Below are 18,991 nucleotides of genomic sequence, written 5' to 3' on the forward strand. Positions count from 1 at the left end.
CAGAAAAGACCGCAAATAGCCAAGGAAATGTTGAAAAAGGAAAACAAAGCTGGCGGCATCATGTTGCCTGATTTCAAGCTATACTACGAAGCTGTGATCACCAAGACAGCATGGTACTGGCACAAAAACAGATACATAGACCAATGGAACAGAACAGAGGACCCAGAAATGGACCCTCGACTTCATGGTCAACTAATCTTTGACAAAGCAGGAAAAAACATCCAGTGGAAAAAAGACAGTCTCTTCAATAAATGGTGCTGGGAAAACTGGATGGCTATATGCAAAAGAATGAAACTTGACCACTCTCTCACACCATACACAAAGATAAACTCCAAATGGGTGAAAGACCTCGATGTGAGACAGGAATCCATCAAATTCATAGAAGAGAACATAGGCTGTAACCTCTTCGATATTGGCCACAGCAACTTCTTTCATGACAAGTCTCCAAAGGCAAGGGAAGCAAAAGATAAAATGAACTTTTGGGACTTCATCAAGATAAAAAGTTTCTGCACAGTAAAGGAAACAGTCATCAAAACAATGAGGCAACCCACAGAATGGGAGAAGATATTTGCAAGTGAAAGTACAGATAAAAGGCTGGTAACCAAGCTCTACAAAGAACTTCTCAAACTCAATACGCGAGAAACAAATAATCAAATCAAAAAATGGGCAGAAGATATGAACAGACACTTTTCCAATGAAGACATACAAATGGCTAACAGACACATGAAAAAATGTTCAACATCATTAGCCATCAGGGAAATTCAAATCAAAACCACATTGAGATACCACCTTACGCCAGTTAGAATGGCAAAAATGGACAAGGCAAGAAACAACAAATGTTGGAGAGGATGTGAAGAAGGGGAACCCTCTTACACTGTTGGTGGGAATGCAAGTTCTGTGGAAAACAGTGTGGAGGTTCCTTAAAAAGTTAAAATTGAGCTACCCTATGATCCAGCCATTGCACTACTGGGAATGTACCCCAAAGATACAGACGTAGTGAAGAGTAGGGCCATATGACCCCCAGTGTTCATACCAGCATTGTCCACAATAGCTAAATCATGGAAGGATCTGAGATGCCCTTCAACAGACAAATGGATAAAGATGTGGTCCATATATACAATGGAATATTACTCAGCCATCAGAAAGAATGACTACCCAACATTTGCAGCAATATGGACAGGTCTGGAGGAGATTATGCTAAGTGAAATAAGTCAAGCAGAGAAAGACAATTATCATATGGTTTCACTCATTTGTGGAACATAGGGAATAGCGGAGAGATCAGTAGGAGAAGGCAGGGAAGAATGAAAGGGGGGTAAACAGAAGGGGAATGAACCACAGGAAACTATGGACTCTGGAAAACAAACTGAGGGTTTCAGAGGGGAAGGGGGTGGGGGATTGGGTTAGGCCAGTGATGGGTATTAAGGAGGGCACGTATTGCATGGAGCACTGTGTGTTATATGCAAACAATTAATCAAAAACTAATGATGTACTGTATGGTGAATAACATAATAAAATTTTTTTAAAAAAGCATAAAATCTTACTTCTAAATATTAAAAAAAAACACAAATAGGCAATCCATGATAGGAAATACTACTGACTTCTCATCGGAAACAATAGAGGTCAGAGGCCAATGGGATGACATTTTTAAAGGATTAAAAGATAATATGGTAAAGTGCTTCAGTATTTAGACCTGTGCCTGACACACAGTAAGCACTAAATTTTAGTTGTTGTTTAAAAAAAGAGTGAAAATTCTAGAAATAAAAAACACAACTGAAATTAAAGATTAGATGGGTTTAAGAAAAATTAAATATTGCAAAAGAAAGACTCAGTGAACTTAGAAAACAAATAAATGCAATTAACCAAAACTCAAGTACAGAGAAGGAAAAAAAAAATAAAGATCTATTGACATGTGGAACATAGCTAGAAATCCAACACATGCGTAATTGGAATTCCAAAGGACAGAAGAGAACGATTAATACAGAAAAAGTATATAAAGAAATAATTGCTGAAAAGTCCTCAAATTTGGAAAAACAAAACAAAACCCAACTCTATTAACCTATGTACCCAAGAATTTCAGCAAACATCAAGCAGGATAAATATAAAGGTACCCAAATCTAGCAGATGGTAGTCAAATTGCTGAAAATATCCAGAGAGAAAAAGACACATCATACATACAGGGAACAATGATAAAATTATGGTTGTCTTTTTATTAAAGACAACAGATGTCACAAGATAATGGAACATCTTTCAAGAAAAAAAAACCTCTAGGGACACGTGTGTGTCTCAGTTGGGTAAGCATCTAACTCTTGGTTTCGGCTTGGGTCATGATCTCAGGGTCCTGAGATTGAGCCCTGCATTGGGCTCCCCTATCAGCAGGCAGTCTGCTTCCCCCCCCCGCCCCGCCCCTTCCCCAACTTGTGCACACATTCTCTCTCTCTCTAGAATAAATAAATCTTAAAAAAAATCTTTAGAAGAAAAAAACAAACATGAACCCAGAATTCTACACACTCAGTTATTTAGGGACTTCCCTCTCCTATAGTTACAGATCTGGAAACCATTTTGTCTTTACTCTATCAGGCCTCGGAGACACAATGATTTTTCTCTGTTGACAGTCCTATGCTGCTTTACCACCCCTTGTTAGTCTCCCTTAATTCTGTACTTTGGTAAGTGATACTCTCATTAAACTTTCTTAGATTTCTCCAAGTATGCCATCCAGTTCTTGACAAGACCCTGACTGACTCACCTTAACTATTTTAATATTTTATCAGATCTTATTTAAGTTATGTGTGGAAGTTCTAAGGCAGGTTAGCCATGTAAATATTTGAAATTAAATTTTAAAAAATCAGAGACACCTGTCTTTACCCTAGTTGTTAAAAAATATGTGAGTATATGATTTCTCTAATTGCTTACTGTATAGGGAACAATTCTTGTAAATTTTTCTGTTTTACCAGCCCTTTAAATAAAATACATACATTCCCTGGCAGTGATCGCTAAGATATAGAACTCTGAGGGTGAAAGTGTGCAGGAGTCCCTTGCTTCCTTACAGGGGTGCTTTGGGAGAACAACACAGGTCAGGATACAGGCTGAGACATCTATGTTCGATTATTAGCATACTATCGTAAAGCAGATACAAGCTTTTGTGTTACTAGAGTTCTCAAAGTACAAATATTGATCCTGACTGTTAAGAACACTTTCCTGAGATATAATCTTAGATGGTACTTGCAGCGTGGGCTACTTTCCTCCTTTGGTGATGCAATCTCAAGAAAGTATCAAACTGGCATGAAATGAAAGCTGAAAAATTTCATGAACATGTCCTATGAATAGAGAGGCAACAATAACTGTAGAACACTCCATTGGATTTATCTTTGAAAACTGATGTGAAGCATAATTCCTTCTAAATATAACTCTCTATTGTAGTGGGGAATATGTTTTACTTTAAAGTAATTTTGCATAAACTGCAGCACACTGTCGAGAATATAATTAGCACTAAATTCACATTTGAATCAATCTGTAACCAGACATCCTGACGGAGACAGGGACTTCCTGGTGATCTGCAGTTTCCATTATAAACAGCAAAACAAATAAGGTTGAGGGATGAATCTAGGTCCCAAATTATATTTTAGAGCAACATGGCTCATCATGTGCTCACCATCTTCAGCTAGATAAACTACAGTATCTTCCCTGGAGTTTGGATAAAGGGGTTCCATCTCTAGGCCTGTTGGGATGTACACTGGCTCAGGATGAGAAGGAGTCCAATCTGTGGGGAAAAGAGAGAAAGAGAAAACTTTATTTGAATACTACTACAAAAAAAAAAAAAACCAGGAAATTTTTATTGTGTGTTTTCAAATTATTCATTGGTATACCCAGGCTAAAATTTGGTGTTTTACGCAGGACTTACCTATCCAGGCTTTCTCTCTTTCAACTACCCAGCTAGCTGGCTATGGATTGTCCCATGGTGGCTGGATAGGGTTTAAGAGAAAGCAGAAGTACACAAAGGCTTCTGAGACCTAGGTCACCACTGACATGCTGTTGCTTATGGCACACTTGGTTTTGCTAAAGCAAGTCACAGGACATTCCATTTCAAAGGGTGGGGAAAAGAGGACACCTCTTGATAGGGGACACAAAATGACATTACAAAGGGTGAGGATACATGAATGAAGAATTGTGACTATTTTTAAAATGTAGTAAAAATTTACATATTACATATAATGCAACACACAGATCTGAATCGTATGTTCAATGAACTTTGACAAATACACAGATGTATATTCTATTAAAAAGAAAACAAATTGCTGAACTTTTCTTCAAGTGGTTACACAGTTTTACTCATACCGACAATGTATTAGGGTTCCAGTTTTCTACATTCTAATATTTGGAGTTGTCAGCCTTAAAATTTTTTTTTTAAATTTTGCCATCCTAGTATAAAGTGGTATCTGTGATTTTCATTGCCCATGCTTAACACTTTTCCACATTTATTAGCCATTATAGGTCTTCCTTTGAGCAATGTCTGTTCAACTCTTTTGCCCATTTTTAATTAGTTTTCTTTTTATTATTGGTTTGTAGGAATTCTTCATATAGTTTGTATCCAAATTCTTTGTCAGATACGTGCTGGGAATATTTTCTTAGCAGCTTGCCTTTTCATTTTGTTAACTGTGTCTTTTGATGAGAAGTTTTAAATTTTGATGAAGTCAAACTTATTTTCATCATTTCTTTTTTCTTTCTGGGTCTTCTCTAGAATTGTTCTTATCCTATGATTATGAAGATATTGTCCTATGTCTTTTTCAAGGACCATTATGATGTTAACTTCTATGTTTAGTCCTGTGATCTATCTTGAATTAATTTTTTGTGTGCTGAGAGGAGTAGAGGTTGAGGTTTATTTTTTTCTACACGGACACCAGGTTGTTACAGCACCAATTATTAGAAAGACATTTATACCCACTGGATTGCTTTGGTGACCTTATAAAAAAAATAATTTGGTCTTAAATGTGCTAGTCTATTTCCAGATTCTGTTCTGAAACACTTTTTTTTTGCCAATTATTTGTGCTCATTTAAAAAATCTACTGAAACATACTTCTACCCATAACTCAGCCAGAAATAAACCAAATGTTTCAACAAAACGTTTATGAGGAATTATAAGAAGTACAAACCCAAAGAAATACAGTTCTGGGGGCACCTGGGTGGCTCAGTCAGTTAAGTGTCTGCCTTTGGCTCAGGTCATCCCCCCCCCCCCACACACACACCAGGTCCCAGGATGGAGCCCCCTCTCAGCTCCCTACTCAGCTGGGAGCCTGCTTCTCTCTCTGCCCCTCCCCTTGCTCTGCTCTTTCCCACTATCTCTCTTTCTCAAATAAATAAAATCTTTAAAAAAATACAGTTCTGTTTATCACAAAGCATGTATCACTTAGATCAAGATCTATTACATTGCCAGCCCCTCAGATGCCCCACTCATACCCCCTTCTAATCACTCATTTCTTCCTTTTGAAATATAACCATTAACCTTACTGTAACGTAATTGTTTCATTTGCCTTTATAATTTTACAATCTGAGTATTCATATATATATGTGTGTGCATAAATATATCTATGTAAGTACTGATGTGAAACTATAGCTTTGTTTTGCCTATTTTTGTACTCACAGAAGTCAAATTTCATAATACATATTCTTGTTTTTTTCACATATTTGTAAAATCGATCCATCTTGTGGCATGTTGCTGTAATTTGTTCATTTTTATTGCTATAGAATATGTTACTACATAAAAATACTACAACTTATTTATCCACATCTACTTATAATAGACATTCAGGTTGAGGCCGTTATGAACAATGGTTCTATGAAAAGCTTTATACATGTTCCTTGGAACACATGTGCCCACATTCCTTTTGGGTACAGATCCTGGGGTAGGAATTCTAAATTTTAGGTCATACATAGCTTCAATTTCAGTTGACAATGCAGAGCTGTCAATCAATGTATACAGCCACCAGCAGGTTATGCTCCACTCCGTCATCAGTGCTTAGTGCTTAGTTTAAGTTAAAATGTCAAATACAGTCTCCTCTGACTTCCATGAAACAGTACTCATCCACTGATGGACATTTGGATTGTTTTCCTTTTGGCTATTAGGAATAATGCTGCTATATTAACATTTACATGTAAGTTTTTTGGGGGGCATATGTTAAATTTCTCATCAACACATGTCATCAGATTTTGATTCTAGTTATCCGGTGGGTGTAATGTGGTATTTTGATGTATTAATTTCCATTTACCAGATGACTAGAGATGCTGAATATCTTTTCATGTGCTTATTGGCCACGTTTATCTTCTTTAGAGAAATGTCTTGGCAAAAGTAGCCTAGAAAATGGAAAATTTTTAAAAAGAATAAAGTAATGGTGTGAACTAAGTTTATCACATAACAAAGTTTATTTTAAAGCTTTAAAGTAAAATTGTATTTTAAATTTTATAATTATATAAAAATTTAAGTAAAATAAATGTAAAGCTTTAAATTAAATTAAAATAATGCCATCATATGAATAGACAAATTAATGAACTAGAATAAAATTCAAAATTAGACCTAGAAGTTTAGCATTAATAATTGTGGCATTTGCAATCTATCTACAGAAAATAATTAAACAATTTTTTTAAACAATTGGCTAGATGGTTAACAGAACTGGGTGGAGAGCTTGCTTCTTGCATCAAAATGGATTGTTGACGGATAAAAACTTAAATCACAAAAAATACAACTTGAATAGAACTAAGAAAAACATGAGAACTTCAAAACCCAGAAGCCAAAGAAAAATAATAAAGTGATTACATAAAAATTAAAAATTTCTGTATGCTAAAGATAAAAGGCAAATGACGAACTGAAAAAAAAGTATACAACATATATAACATAGTAAGCCGATCTTCTGGCTACACAGAGAACACTTAAGATCAAGAAGAAACAAAAAGTACAACCAATAATAAAATGGGTAAAGGATTTTATCTAACAATGGACATAAAAACAATCAAACACACCTGTTAGCCATTTGTATGTCTTCTTTGAGAAATGCCTATTCAAGTCCTCGGCCTGTTTTTAAATTTAGTAATTACTGTTTTGCTACTGAGTTACAGAAATTCTTCACGAATTTTAGAGATTAACCCCTTATCATATATGTGGTTTGCAAATATTTTCCTGTCCCATATGTGGCTTTTGTACTGTGCTGATCATTTCCTTTGCCACACAGAGCGTTTTAGTTTGATGTAGTCTCACTTGTCTACTTTTGCTTTTGCTGTCTGTACTTTTGGTGTCACACCCATGGTATCATTGACAATAGCAAGGTCATGAAGCTTTTCCCATATATTTTCTTCTAGGAGTTTTACAGTTTCAGGTCTTATGTTTAAGTCTTTAATCCTTCAGCCATTTTGAATTGATTTTTTATATGGTATAAGATGGTAAGAGTCCAGGTTCATTCTTCTGCATGTGGATATCCAATTTTCTCAATATTTGTTGAAGGGACCATTGTATGTTCTTGGTACTCTTTTCAAAGATCAGTTGACTGTATAACCATGGATTTATTTCTGGGCTCTCTTTTCTGTTCCAGTGGCCTCTCAGATCTGTCTTTAGGCCAGTACCATACTGTTCTGACTACTCTAGCTTTGTAATAAATTTTGAAATAAAGAATTTATTGTGTGATTCCCCCAGCTTTGTTCTTCTTCCTTAAGATTGATTTGGCTATCTGTGGCCTTCTTTGGGTTCCATATGACTTTCAGAGTTGTTTTCTATTTCTCTAAAAATGCCACTGGGATTTTGATGGGGACTGCATTGTTAACACCACTGATCTTCAGGGAAATGAAAATCAAAGTCACAGGGAGGTATCATTTCACACCTATTATGATGGCCATTATCCACAAAACAAAAGACAAGTGTTGGCAAGGAAGAGGATAACCCGGAACCCTTGTATACTGGAATAAAAAATAGCACAACCACTGTGGAAAGCAGTGAAGTTCCTCAAAAAAATAAAAATAGAACTACCACATTATCCAGAAGTCCAACCACTGGGTATTTACCCAAAAGAAGTGAAATTAGGATTCTGAAGAGATATTAGATATTAGCACTCCCATATTCATTGCAGTACTATACACAATAGCTAAGATGTGGAAACAATCTGAATGTCCATCAATGGGTAAATGATACAAAGAGAATGTGCTACACACACACACACACACACACACACACACACACACACACGGGGGGTGGGGAGAGGGCGGGAGGAAAGGAGAGAGGGAGGAGGGGAGAGAAGCGGGGGGAGTGGGACGGAGGGAGAGCGGGGGAGGGAGGGAGGGAAGGAGGGAGAGAAATATTATTCAGTCTTAAAAAAGGATTTTCCTGCAATATGCAGCAACATGGATGAATTCTGTGGACATTATGCTAAATGAAATAAGTCAGTCATGGAAGAACAAATACTACACGACTCCACTTATATTAAGTATCTAAAATAGTCAAACTCACAGAATCGGAAAGTGGAACAGTGGCTGCTAGGAGCAAGCGGGAGGGGAAAATGGGGAGCTAGTAATCAACACATCTAAAACTTCAATAATGCAGGATGAATACGCTCTGTAACAACTCTGTGCCTCTGGTTAACGACACTGTACTGCACACTTACAAACCTGCTGAAGGCAGACCTCATGTTAAGTGCTCTTACCATAATAAAATAAATACAAAAATTAAAACAGTCAATACATATATGTAAAGATGTTCAATGTCACTAATAAAGAGTATATGAATTGAAACACAACATATCTAAAACAAACAATATCAAACTGTTGAAAAGCAGACAGGTAACTAAACAGTGTTTATGAATATATAGGAAAAGAGGCCCTCTCATTGTGTAGAAAAGGATTAACTCAGCAGGCCTGGGTTGTCCAAACTCTGTATACACCAAAGAGAGGTTTCACCCTTGTTAACTCCTAGAAGATAAATTCTCAGACTTTGGAATATCCTGCTTGATAAGAGTCTATCTGTCTATGTGGGGCTTTGGATCATACCAGATAGTTAATGGTAAGAATGTGACTTATGGTAGAGGGACTTACACAACATGCTATCGATTTTAACAGGAAAGGCTAGAGACTGAGTAAATAAGGTCAGCTATATGGGTACTCCCTGGAGATATGACCACCCCGAAAAGAAACCATAGGCACCAAAGCTTGGATGAGCCTTCCTGATTGGCAATACTTCATGTGTGTTATCTCACATCATGGCTGGGAGTATTAAACACCGTCCGTAAGGCTCCAAATCGGCAAAGAAGAGGTCAAACTGTCTCTCTTCGCAGATGACATGATACTCTATATAGAAAATCCAAAAGAATCCACTCCCAAATTACTAGAAGTTATAGAGCAATTCAGTAATGTGGCGGGATACAAAATCAATGCTCAGAAATCAGTTGCATTTCTATACATGAACAATGAGACTGAAGAAAGAAATTAGGGAATCCATTCCATTTACAATAGCACCAAAAATCATAAGATATCTCGGAATTAACTTAACCAGAGAGGTAAAGGCTCTATATTCTAGAAACTACAAATCACTCTTGAAAGACACTGAAGAAGACACAAAAAGATGGAAAAACATTCCATGGTCATGGATTGGAAGAATAAACATAGTTAAAAAATCTTCACTAACCAAAGCAATCTACACTTTCAATGCCATCCCAATCAAAATACCAATGACATTTTTCAAAGAACTGGAACAAACAGCCCTTAAATTTGTGTGGAACCAGAAAAGGCCCCGAATCGCCAAGGAATTGTTGAAAAGGAAAAACAAAGCTGGGGGCATCACAATGCCGGATTTCGAGCTGTACTACACAAAGCTGTGATCACAAAGACAGCATGGTACTGGCACAAAAACAGACACATAGACCAATGGAACAGAATAGAGAACCCAGAAACGGACCCTCGGCTCTATGGTCAACTAATCTTTGACAAAGCAGGAAAAAACATCCAGTGGAAAAAAGACAGTCTCTTCAATAAATGGTGCTGGGAAAATTGGACAGCTACATGCAAAAGAATGAAACTTGACCACTCTCTCACACCATACACAAAGATAAACTCCAAATGGATGAAAGCCCTCGATGTGAGACAGGAATCCATCAAAATCCTAGAGGAGAACATAGGCAGCAACCTCTTTGACACTGGCCAGCAACTTTTTTCATGACACATCTCCAAAGGCAAGGGAAACAAAAGATAAAATGAACTTGTGAGACTTCATCAAGATAAAAAGCTTCTGCACAGCCAAGGAAACAGTCAAAAAAACTAAGAGGCAGCCCATGGAATGGGATAAGATATTTGCAAATGATGCTACAGATAAAAGACTGGTATCCAAGATCTACAAAGAACTTCTCAAACTCAATACACGAGAAACAAATAATCAAATCAAAAAATGGGCAGAAGATATGAACAGACACTTTTCCAATAAAGACATACAAATGGCTAAAAGACACATGAAAAAATGTTCAACATCATTAGCCATCAGGGAAATTCAAATCAAAACCACACTAAGATACCACCTCACACCAGTTAGAATGGCAAAAATGGACAAGGCAAGAAACAACAATTGCTGGAGAGGATGTGGAGAAAGGGGATCCCTCCTACATTGTTGGTGGGAATGCAAATTGGTAGAGCCACTCTGGAAAACAGTGTGGAGGTCCCTTAAAAAGTTAAAAATAGAGCTACCCTATGATCCAAGCCATTGCACTACTGGGAATGTACCCCAAAGATACAGATGTAGTGAAGAGAAGGGCCATTTGACCCCCAGTGTTCATAGCAGCATTGTCCACAATAGCTAAATCGTGGAAGGAGCCGAGATGCCCTTCAACAGATGACTGGATTAAGAAGCTGTGGTCCATATATACAATGGAATATTACTCAGCTATCAGAAAGAATGAGTTCTCAACATTTGCTGCAACATGGACGGCACTGGAGGAGATAATGCTAAGTGAAATAAGTCAAGCAGAGAAAGACAATTATCATATGGTTTCTCTCATCTATGGAACATAAGAACTAGGAAGATCAGTAGGAGAAGAAAGGGATAAAGAAAGGGGGTAATCAGAAGGGGGAATGAAGGGGCGCCTGGGTGGCACAGCGGTTGGGCGTCTGCCTTCGGCTCAGGGCGTGATCCCGGCGTTGTGGGATCGAGCCCCACATCGGGCTCCATCGCTATGAGCCTGCTTCTTCCTCTCCCACTTCCCCTGCTTGTGTTCCCTCTCTCACTGGCTATCTCTGTCAAATAAATAAAATCTTAAAAAAAAAAAAAAAAAAAGAAGGGGGAATGAAGCATGAGAGACTATGGACTCTGAAAAACAAACTGAGGGCTTCAGAGGGGAGGGGGTGGAGGAATGGGATAGGCTGGTGATGGGTAGTAAGGAGGGCACATATTGCATGGTGCACTGGGTGTTATACGCAACTAATGAATCATCGAACTTTACATCAGAAACCAGGGATATACTGTATGGTGAATAACATAATATAATAAAAATATTATTATGGAGGAAAAAAAAGACTCCACTGGGAAGGGACAATTGGAAGCTTGCGCCTAATCTCTCCTGGACTCTGTCCTTTTTTTTTTTTTTTTTTAAAGATTTTATTTATTTATTCGACAGAGAGAGAGACAGCCAGTGAGAGAGGGAACACAAGCAGGGGGAGTGGGAGAGGAAGAAACAGGCTCATAGCAGAAGAGCCTGATGTGGGGCTCGATCCCATAACGCCAGGATCACGCCCTGAGCCGAAGGCAGACGCTTAACCGCTGTGCCACCCAGGTGCCCCTCCTGGACTCTGTTCTATGTTCCTTTTACCTTTGCTGATGTTTTTTTAACCTTTGCAGATTTTAATCTATATGATTTCAATGTAATAAACCACAACCATGAGTATAACAGCTTTTTTTTTTTTGAGTTCTAGGAGTCCTTCTACAATCATTGAACCTGAGGGTAATCCTGCAGACCACCTCATACAAATTTTTTATTACTATATATTGATACAGCTCCTTTTGAAGGGCAATTTGGCAGTATCCTTTCAACTAGAAACTCCAGGAATTTACAACTATACACACACACACACACACACACACACACACACACACACACAATCAGACACATATAAAAGAATGTTCATAAAGTTCTGTTTGTCAGTGCCAAAGACTGGAAACATCCTAAACTCATTGACAAGGCACCAAAGTACTGTTTATTCACTGAATTAAATCTAATGAACCAATTTATAAAAAAAAAAGAGAGAGATATTAGTATATATGAGCTGATATGGAAAGACTTTCAAGATACATGGTTGTGTAGGACAGTGTTCATTTATAGCTGAACTGGAAAAGCTCTATTTTTAAAGCTGGAAAAGTCTGGATATCTAGCTTTGACAGCTGGCCAAGATAAGGACAGCAAGATTTATAATGTGCTATTTAAAGTCTGAAACTCCCCTGGTACCCATTATGGGCAGTTTGTTTACTGATGGCTTTCATTTGGTAGAATCAGACAGCCTGACTTGACCAAATGACCAGAGGGACAGAAACACCCAGCTGAGAACTTCTGACTTGAAGTCTTCCAAAGCGTATATATATGGATAGGGGGAGAAGGCGAGAGAGAGGGAGAGGCACTTCTCCCTTCCCCTCTCTCTCTCTGTACTAGATAATATGAAGAGAAAACTTAGTTTATAAGAATGCCTAAGTGGCATCAATTTAAGTAATACAGTAAATAGCGACAATTATAGTAAGTATAGCTGGTTTTTAATTTTATTCACTAGTGAATGTCTAATAATATCTTTACCTGGCAATAATGTATATGATATAATCAACACAAGGTGAAAAACAGTGGCAGTGAAGAGGTGATGAACGATGGGAATGTTTCCATTATTCGGGTGTGAGGACTGGGAAGATAAGGCTGAAATACACTGGATGAAAACTAAATTTGGGACTGCACACATACAAAACATAAAAATAGTCACTACAATATGCCCTCTTTGGGTCCATAAAATATACATTAAATAAGCAGAAAGAGGGAAAGGAGAGGAAAAAAAAAAGGGGCACAAAGATATAAAAAATAAGAGAGGAAGATAAGTGGAAAAAGGGGAGAAAGAGGCAAAAGAGGATAAAGATACACAGAAGAGAACAAAGATATTCAGTGAGGGGGGGAGCAAGAGATAGGGAGGAAAAAAGGAGCCAGACTGCAGAGCCATCAGGCATACCCTGCCCATGACCTCACTTTTTATATAAGAGTTTGAATGTGACTGGAACAGTCACGCTATTTCGAATTGTTTAGATTACAAAATTCTGGCACATGTTTTAAATCCCTCTTTTGAGCACACGTGGCTTCTGGACACTTGGAATGTGGCTGATCGGAGCTAAAATGCAAGTGTAAATGCATACCAGATTTTGAAGACTTTATATGAAAGAACAGAATGCAAAATATTTTTGATAAATTTGGGTTAAATAGAATGTATTTTTGAAATCAATTTCATTTGTTTCTTTTTCCTTTTTTAAATGTGGCCACTAGAAAATTTTAAACGATACATTTAGCTCACGTTATATTCCTGTTGGAATGCACTGTTCTAACACCATGAGTCTCCTTATTAAAATTAAGGTTGGCAAAGTTAGTTTGCTAATATTTGAATTCCAAAAACTGCTAAGAACATACCAATATGCTGGACCTTTTCATCAATGACCTCACAGTGGTACGGCCACCGTGTTGGGCTCAGCGGACCAGAAGAAGAGACACCATATAAATCTCGTGGTTCACGAAGACGTGGCACCCATCTCCCTAGTTGATATTCCAACAGTATCTGGGTAGTTCGGGGGAAAAATGATTCACTAGTAGAGTCAGCTGAAAAAAGATTCAAACACAATCATGAGTGATAAGAAGCAAAACCCCAATTCCTATAATTTTTAGATATATCCTTTTTTCCCTTCTAATACCATTAATTTGTGAGTATTTATGGATATCATTTTATAATTCATGCCATTTTAAAAAAACTAAAATTACTATTGAAATTTTGAACCAGTTGATCTTCACAATAGCTAAAAAGTAGTTGACCTAAGATAATATTAATTTATAGATAAAAATATAATTAAGATAAAATTAATTTATTAATTTATGCTAAATTCATGATGCTACTCCAAAAACATTTGTTTCTTGCAGCTTTTCTAGCAAACTGTCTACTGTTGAGTCTTTTTTTCCTAAGATTTTATTTGAGAGAGAGACAGAGCATGACTGGGGGAGGGGCAGAGGGAGAGGGAGATGGACAAGCAGACTCCCTGCTGAGCACGGAGCCTGATGCGGGGCTGGATCCCAGGACCCCAAGACTCAGGACCCCCAGATAATGACCTGAGCTGAAGTCAGACACTTAACCGACTGAGCCACCCAGGCGCCCCTACTGTAGTCTTCTTAAATTTAATTACACTGAGGCAACTATTTGTCCAAAGGGTTAAATACACCCCATGACCATAATTCGTCACCACCTACTGGCTCTATATTCTCAAAGGTTGCTAGCGAACTCTGTCACAACTTTTTCTCAGGTCTCATTCTAGGATCACTGCGGGACACAGTCCCAAGAGCATAATATACATAGAATACAATGGGGTTGCCCCAAGTAGGTAGTGCAGAGGCCCTGTCTCTTTCAACGGGATGCCTGTGAGGCATCAAATCGATGTGGATAATTCCCCCTCCCTAAGCTCATGTACCTTGTCTTTTATGACACTGCACTTTCTGGTTTTCTCCCTACCTTTCACAGCCTTGGTTCTCATTTGTCTCACTGACTCCTCTTGCTCTATCCCTTCCAAAAACCTAGACTGAGTTTTGAGCTATTTTTGTGCAATAGCAGATATTGCAAGTTAGACTAGGAGTCAGACAAACTGAGTTCTATTCTACTACATGGTTTCTATATGATTTTGCTTGGCTAATGCAGCCTCTTTGAGCATAAATTTTACTGTATGTGAATAAGGAATAATAATAGATCCATTTATTCAATAGTTATTAAGCATCTAGTATTATTAGACATTTTGTCTAATTTACAGTATGACTCAAAAATGGCAAGGCAGCTCTGAATTAGGAAATAAAATTAGATCCATATATCATACTATTCAATAATATAAATTATAGGAGAAATTAAATACCAGAATTCAAAGTATTTAGAGAAAACTTAGATGATTATATTAGTGACCTTGGGGTAGGGAAGCTTAAACAGATATAAAAATAAAGAGCCACTAATAAATGATAAATTTAACATCAAAATAGTTCTAAATAATGGAAGCAACATTAACAAAGGATTACTATGAACAAGCAATTGATTATAAGAGTGACTATTAAAAAGACAAGCATAAAAAATAATTCTCACTTTCTTCAGCAATAAGGAAAGGTTAGGTAAAACAGTGAGTTACTTTCCTTCTTCCAGCAGATTGGCAAAATTAAAAAAAAAAAAAGGGAGTGGCAAGAAGTCCATTAACTAGTATTCCAAGTTTTCTATAAGTATGGATATAGATATGTGCATAAATGCAAAGAATAAAGGTCTGGAAGGATACATACCAAACTGAGAATAGTAGGTATCTCAAAAGATTTATTTAAGAATGATGGTTAAAAAAAAAAAAAAAAAAAGAAGAAAAAGAAGAAAAAAAAAGAAAAAGCCTTATTTTCAATTTCAGATTTGTGATATGTGAATATTTAGAATATTTTAGATATACACTTAAAAAAACCTCTAAATACAACTCTAAATGTATAAATTTAAAAAAATGAAGTATACATCAAGATTCCACATACATGTACATTTGCATACTTCAAAAACAGTGTCCATTATAACTTGAGTCATACTGTAAATTTAAAGAGCTATTTAAAGAAATGCTATAGAAATCCTTATGTTAAGTGTAGTCCTTTATAAAGTAATGACCACTTTTATTAGTTTCATTAAATATCAGGTTTACCTAAAACCTTAAAAGTCTGAGCTCCAAAAGATTCTTATCAAAGTGGATACATTCTCTTTCCTTATCCAATATCAGAATACACTTCTATAGTATCCAATCTGAACGTTTTCTAGTTTCTTCATTTTCTGATTTTTCACTGACCTTGAGTGGACACTCAAGGTCTTATCCTAAAGAGACGGGAGAATATATGGATAAGTTCAAACCTGTTAAAAGTGCACACCGGTGGATATCTTCGCTTACAAATTTCATGAAGTTATCCTCATCCTGAAACAGGAGAGTTTCAAAATATTTTTTAAAAAACCAACAGTTTCCAAATCCAGAAATTTTTTTACATCTATTTTAGTACTTAGAATTGAGCACATCTTTCTATTCTTTAATGAATGCAAAAAAATAAAATCAAAGGATTATTATGGGCTACTGGTCTCAAAGTGCCCAATACTTCATATGTCCTGAAACCTTCAAGTTTTCATCTTTCATCCCCCTTCTTTGATTGGGTAAGGTCATATTAATGATTGTACGGAGGGGATAAAGTTTAAAGATTCTTGGTAAACCTGGCAAAACAATTTAAACTATAAATAAAATTAACAAAAAGAAAAAGAAGAAAGCCAAAAACTTAAAGGGTGATACATTATTTTAGGGAGCTTATTTTGGGACCTTAACTTAAACACCTGATAATTTATGTTTTACTAAAATCTGAAGGAAATCTCTCAGAAATATGTACTAGAACCAAACTATTTTGAAATACTGCGTTTTGTTTTTCCCTTTTTCTTCCTCCATGTCCTTTCCTTTGTTACATCAGAACCACATTAAACCTATTATGGTGATACACAATAACTTTAGAACATAGGGGATCCAGTATAGGATACATATTATGATGTAACAGAATTAATACATGTAAGTGAACATGAATTATAAAAATAAAACCTTAGTAATGATTTAATACACATTGTTAAAACTCAGAAGAATCTTAGCCAAAATATTTTCTCAAAAATATCAATATAGGTTCTCTTTCTAGATATAAGGCATACTGCACGTAGTAGTAATATCTTGGCTTTCAAATTATTTTCCAACGTCAGTGACAAGTGATTTAAACATCTAATTGATTTTTACATTCAACTGATTTTATAATATTTTTACTGGGAATTTATAACACAAGTTTTATCTTAAATTAAGCGGGATAAAGTCGGGAAAAACATACAGATTCATCATCACTGATTGTTCTGTCTGAATAGTCTTCCTTTTCTGAATCTTCCGACATTTCTTCCAATATCTGGCTTGAAGTTTCTTTTATTAGGTAGGTAGGCTGTAAAACAATTTCTAAGGAACTTATTTGATAGTTTTCTGTTTAACTTGCAGGTGTTTATTACATTAAATGAGTAACCCCAGATACATCCAATTGTATTTAATTAACAGTGAACAACAGGCTTCTCTAAAAGCTAATTAGGACACAGCTAATCAAACATTCGATTTCAAAGATTTGAAGAAATTTTCCATTTCCATGAAAGAGACAAAATCACAATAAAAGACTAATCAAGTAAATAATTTAATTGAAAAAAGAAATCTCCAGGTTACACAGCCAAATCATTTACCTCCTGTATTTACATTACCACCACAGCAAGTTCAGAATGATCCTGAGGCATTTAAAAAGATCATGAAACCAAAGAAAAATTATAGTTATTCAGGAAATGAAATCTAACAATATAGTTTAAAATTTTTTCTGCTTAATTTTCAATTGACCAAAAGCTCAAATGACAATACACTTTTCTCTTTCTATTCTGGTTAATATTCTGTAGATATTGTCTCTGTTCTAATATTCAATTATTCTTACTTAAATCTCAATAGCTAACAGGTTATATTGGCCACGACCTCTACTCCCATGCAAGCATCCTCCCAAGTGGTTATTAAGACAATGGAGTAACAGAAATTCTTTGCTAAGATTCTACTATTTTCGAGAGACCAAAGGAATTTTCCAATTTCGAACCTATTGGTTTATACCCCTCTCTACAAAGAGCAAATAACTACTAATGCAACAGAGAAGACCCTTCCTCCAGTATTAAAGAGAATTCAGTCTCAATCTGGGGGATCACCACAATTCCGAATTTGGAAAACCTGGCATAAATCCTGATTCAATTTCCTTACATGAACATAGGAGGGACACCAGCGTGCTGACCTGCTGTAATGTAAAACCTGGGCTTCAGGAAAGCCACACACAATTATCTAACAGGCACTTCCTGGGTATCTTCCACGTCTGCGGCTGAAGAAGCAAAAGCAGACGCTTCCAAGCCCAGCCGCGCGGGGCAGGTCTGCAGGCAGACACGGTCACTTTCTCAGTGGGGAGGACTGAGGCCTTTTAAGCCACAAGTCGTGTTGGCAAGGTGTTACTCCCACCCTCACTTCTGGACCCGGCAGTATGGGGAGCGGCTCATTTTCTGGACCGCGCGGTCTTTCCACGCGCGCTCGCTTCCCTCAGGGGGCGTCCCGTCTGCGATGTCTTTTTCCTCTCGACCGCCTTGGCCGGGCCCTCGCCTCCGCCCCGAGTCCTCTGGCCTGCCCAGTCGTCCCTTCCCCGCGGGGAGCAGCCGTCCTACCGGAGACACCTAGAGTCCAGCAGTTGGAAGGAACGCCGCTGTAGCTTAACAGCCCCAGCCACGCCCTTCCCTAAGAGGCGCGGCCACTCGTTTCCAGGGCAACGGGACCCCCCCCCCCTCGCGAGACTTCCGACCGCCCTCGGGAATCGCCTAGCAACCGGCGTGGGGGAGAAGAGCCCACGCTGGATTTCGCCCGAGGAAGGGGAGAGCCCAGGGGATGACGGGAGCTAGGGGCGGAAAGAATCTCCAGCTGCGTTAGGGTGGAGCCCGGGGCCTGGCGGGAAAATTTGGGAGTGGGGACGACGCAGGTGCTGCTCATCGGCTGTTTGCCATGTTCTTTCTCCGAGGAGGCAGTAGAGCGTACTGGTTAAGACTTGGGCTTTTGGTCTTTATGTGTATCCACACCAAGCTGCATTCTGCACGATCGTGTGACTAATCATCTTTATTCAGAAAACGAGACTTCTCTCTA

The 18,991-nt window shown here is 37.5% G+C and overlaps 1 protein-coding gene across 5 annotated transcripts in view; it reads right to left on the reverse strand.

The window, feature by feature from the left end:
• The window catches only part of AGBL3 (AGBL carboxypeptidase 3), a 71,121-nt gene extending 52,396 nt beyond the window's left edge, over nt 1-18,725 (reverse strand). The window contains exons 1-6 of one of the 5 annotated variants that reach the window (XM_045792600.2): nt 18,523-18,725; nt 17,524-17,565; nt 17,133-17,237; nt 16,138-16,198; nt 13,659-13,844; nt 3,650-3,757 (exon numbers count right to left, since the gene is read on the reverse strand). In XM_045792600.2, the coding sequence (XP_045648556.1) occupies nt 3,650-3,757; nt 13,659-13,844; nt 16,138-16,198; nt 17,133-17,192 (415 nt within the window). In that variant the 5' untranslated portion in view covers nt 17,193-17,237; nt 17,524-17,565; nt 18,523-18,725. Of the gene's footprint in view, nt 1-3,649; nt 3,758-6,260; nt 6,347-13,658; nt 13,845-15,934; nt 16,102-16,137; nt 16,199-17,132 lie in introns of those variants that run through there. The other 4 variants (XM_045792604.2, XM_087860808.1, XM_045792603.2 and 1 more) reach the window with 4 other exon arrangements.
• Nucleotides 18,726-18,991: the final 266 nt, after the last annotated feature.

Source organism: Ursus americanus, chromosome 3 (genome assembly GCF_024610735.1).
Source record: "Ursus americanus isolate L20-20 chromosome 3, mUrsAme1.1.p, whole genome shotgun sequence".
NCBI lineage: Eukaryota > Metazoa > Chordata > Mammalia > Carnivora > Ursidae > Ursus > Ursus americanus.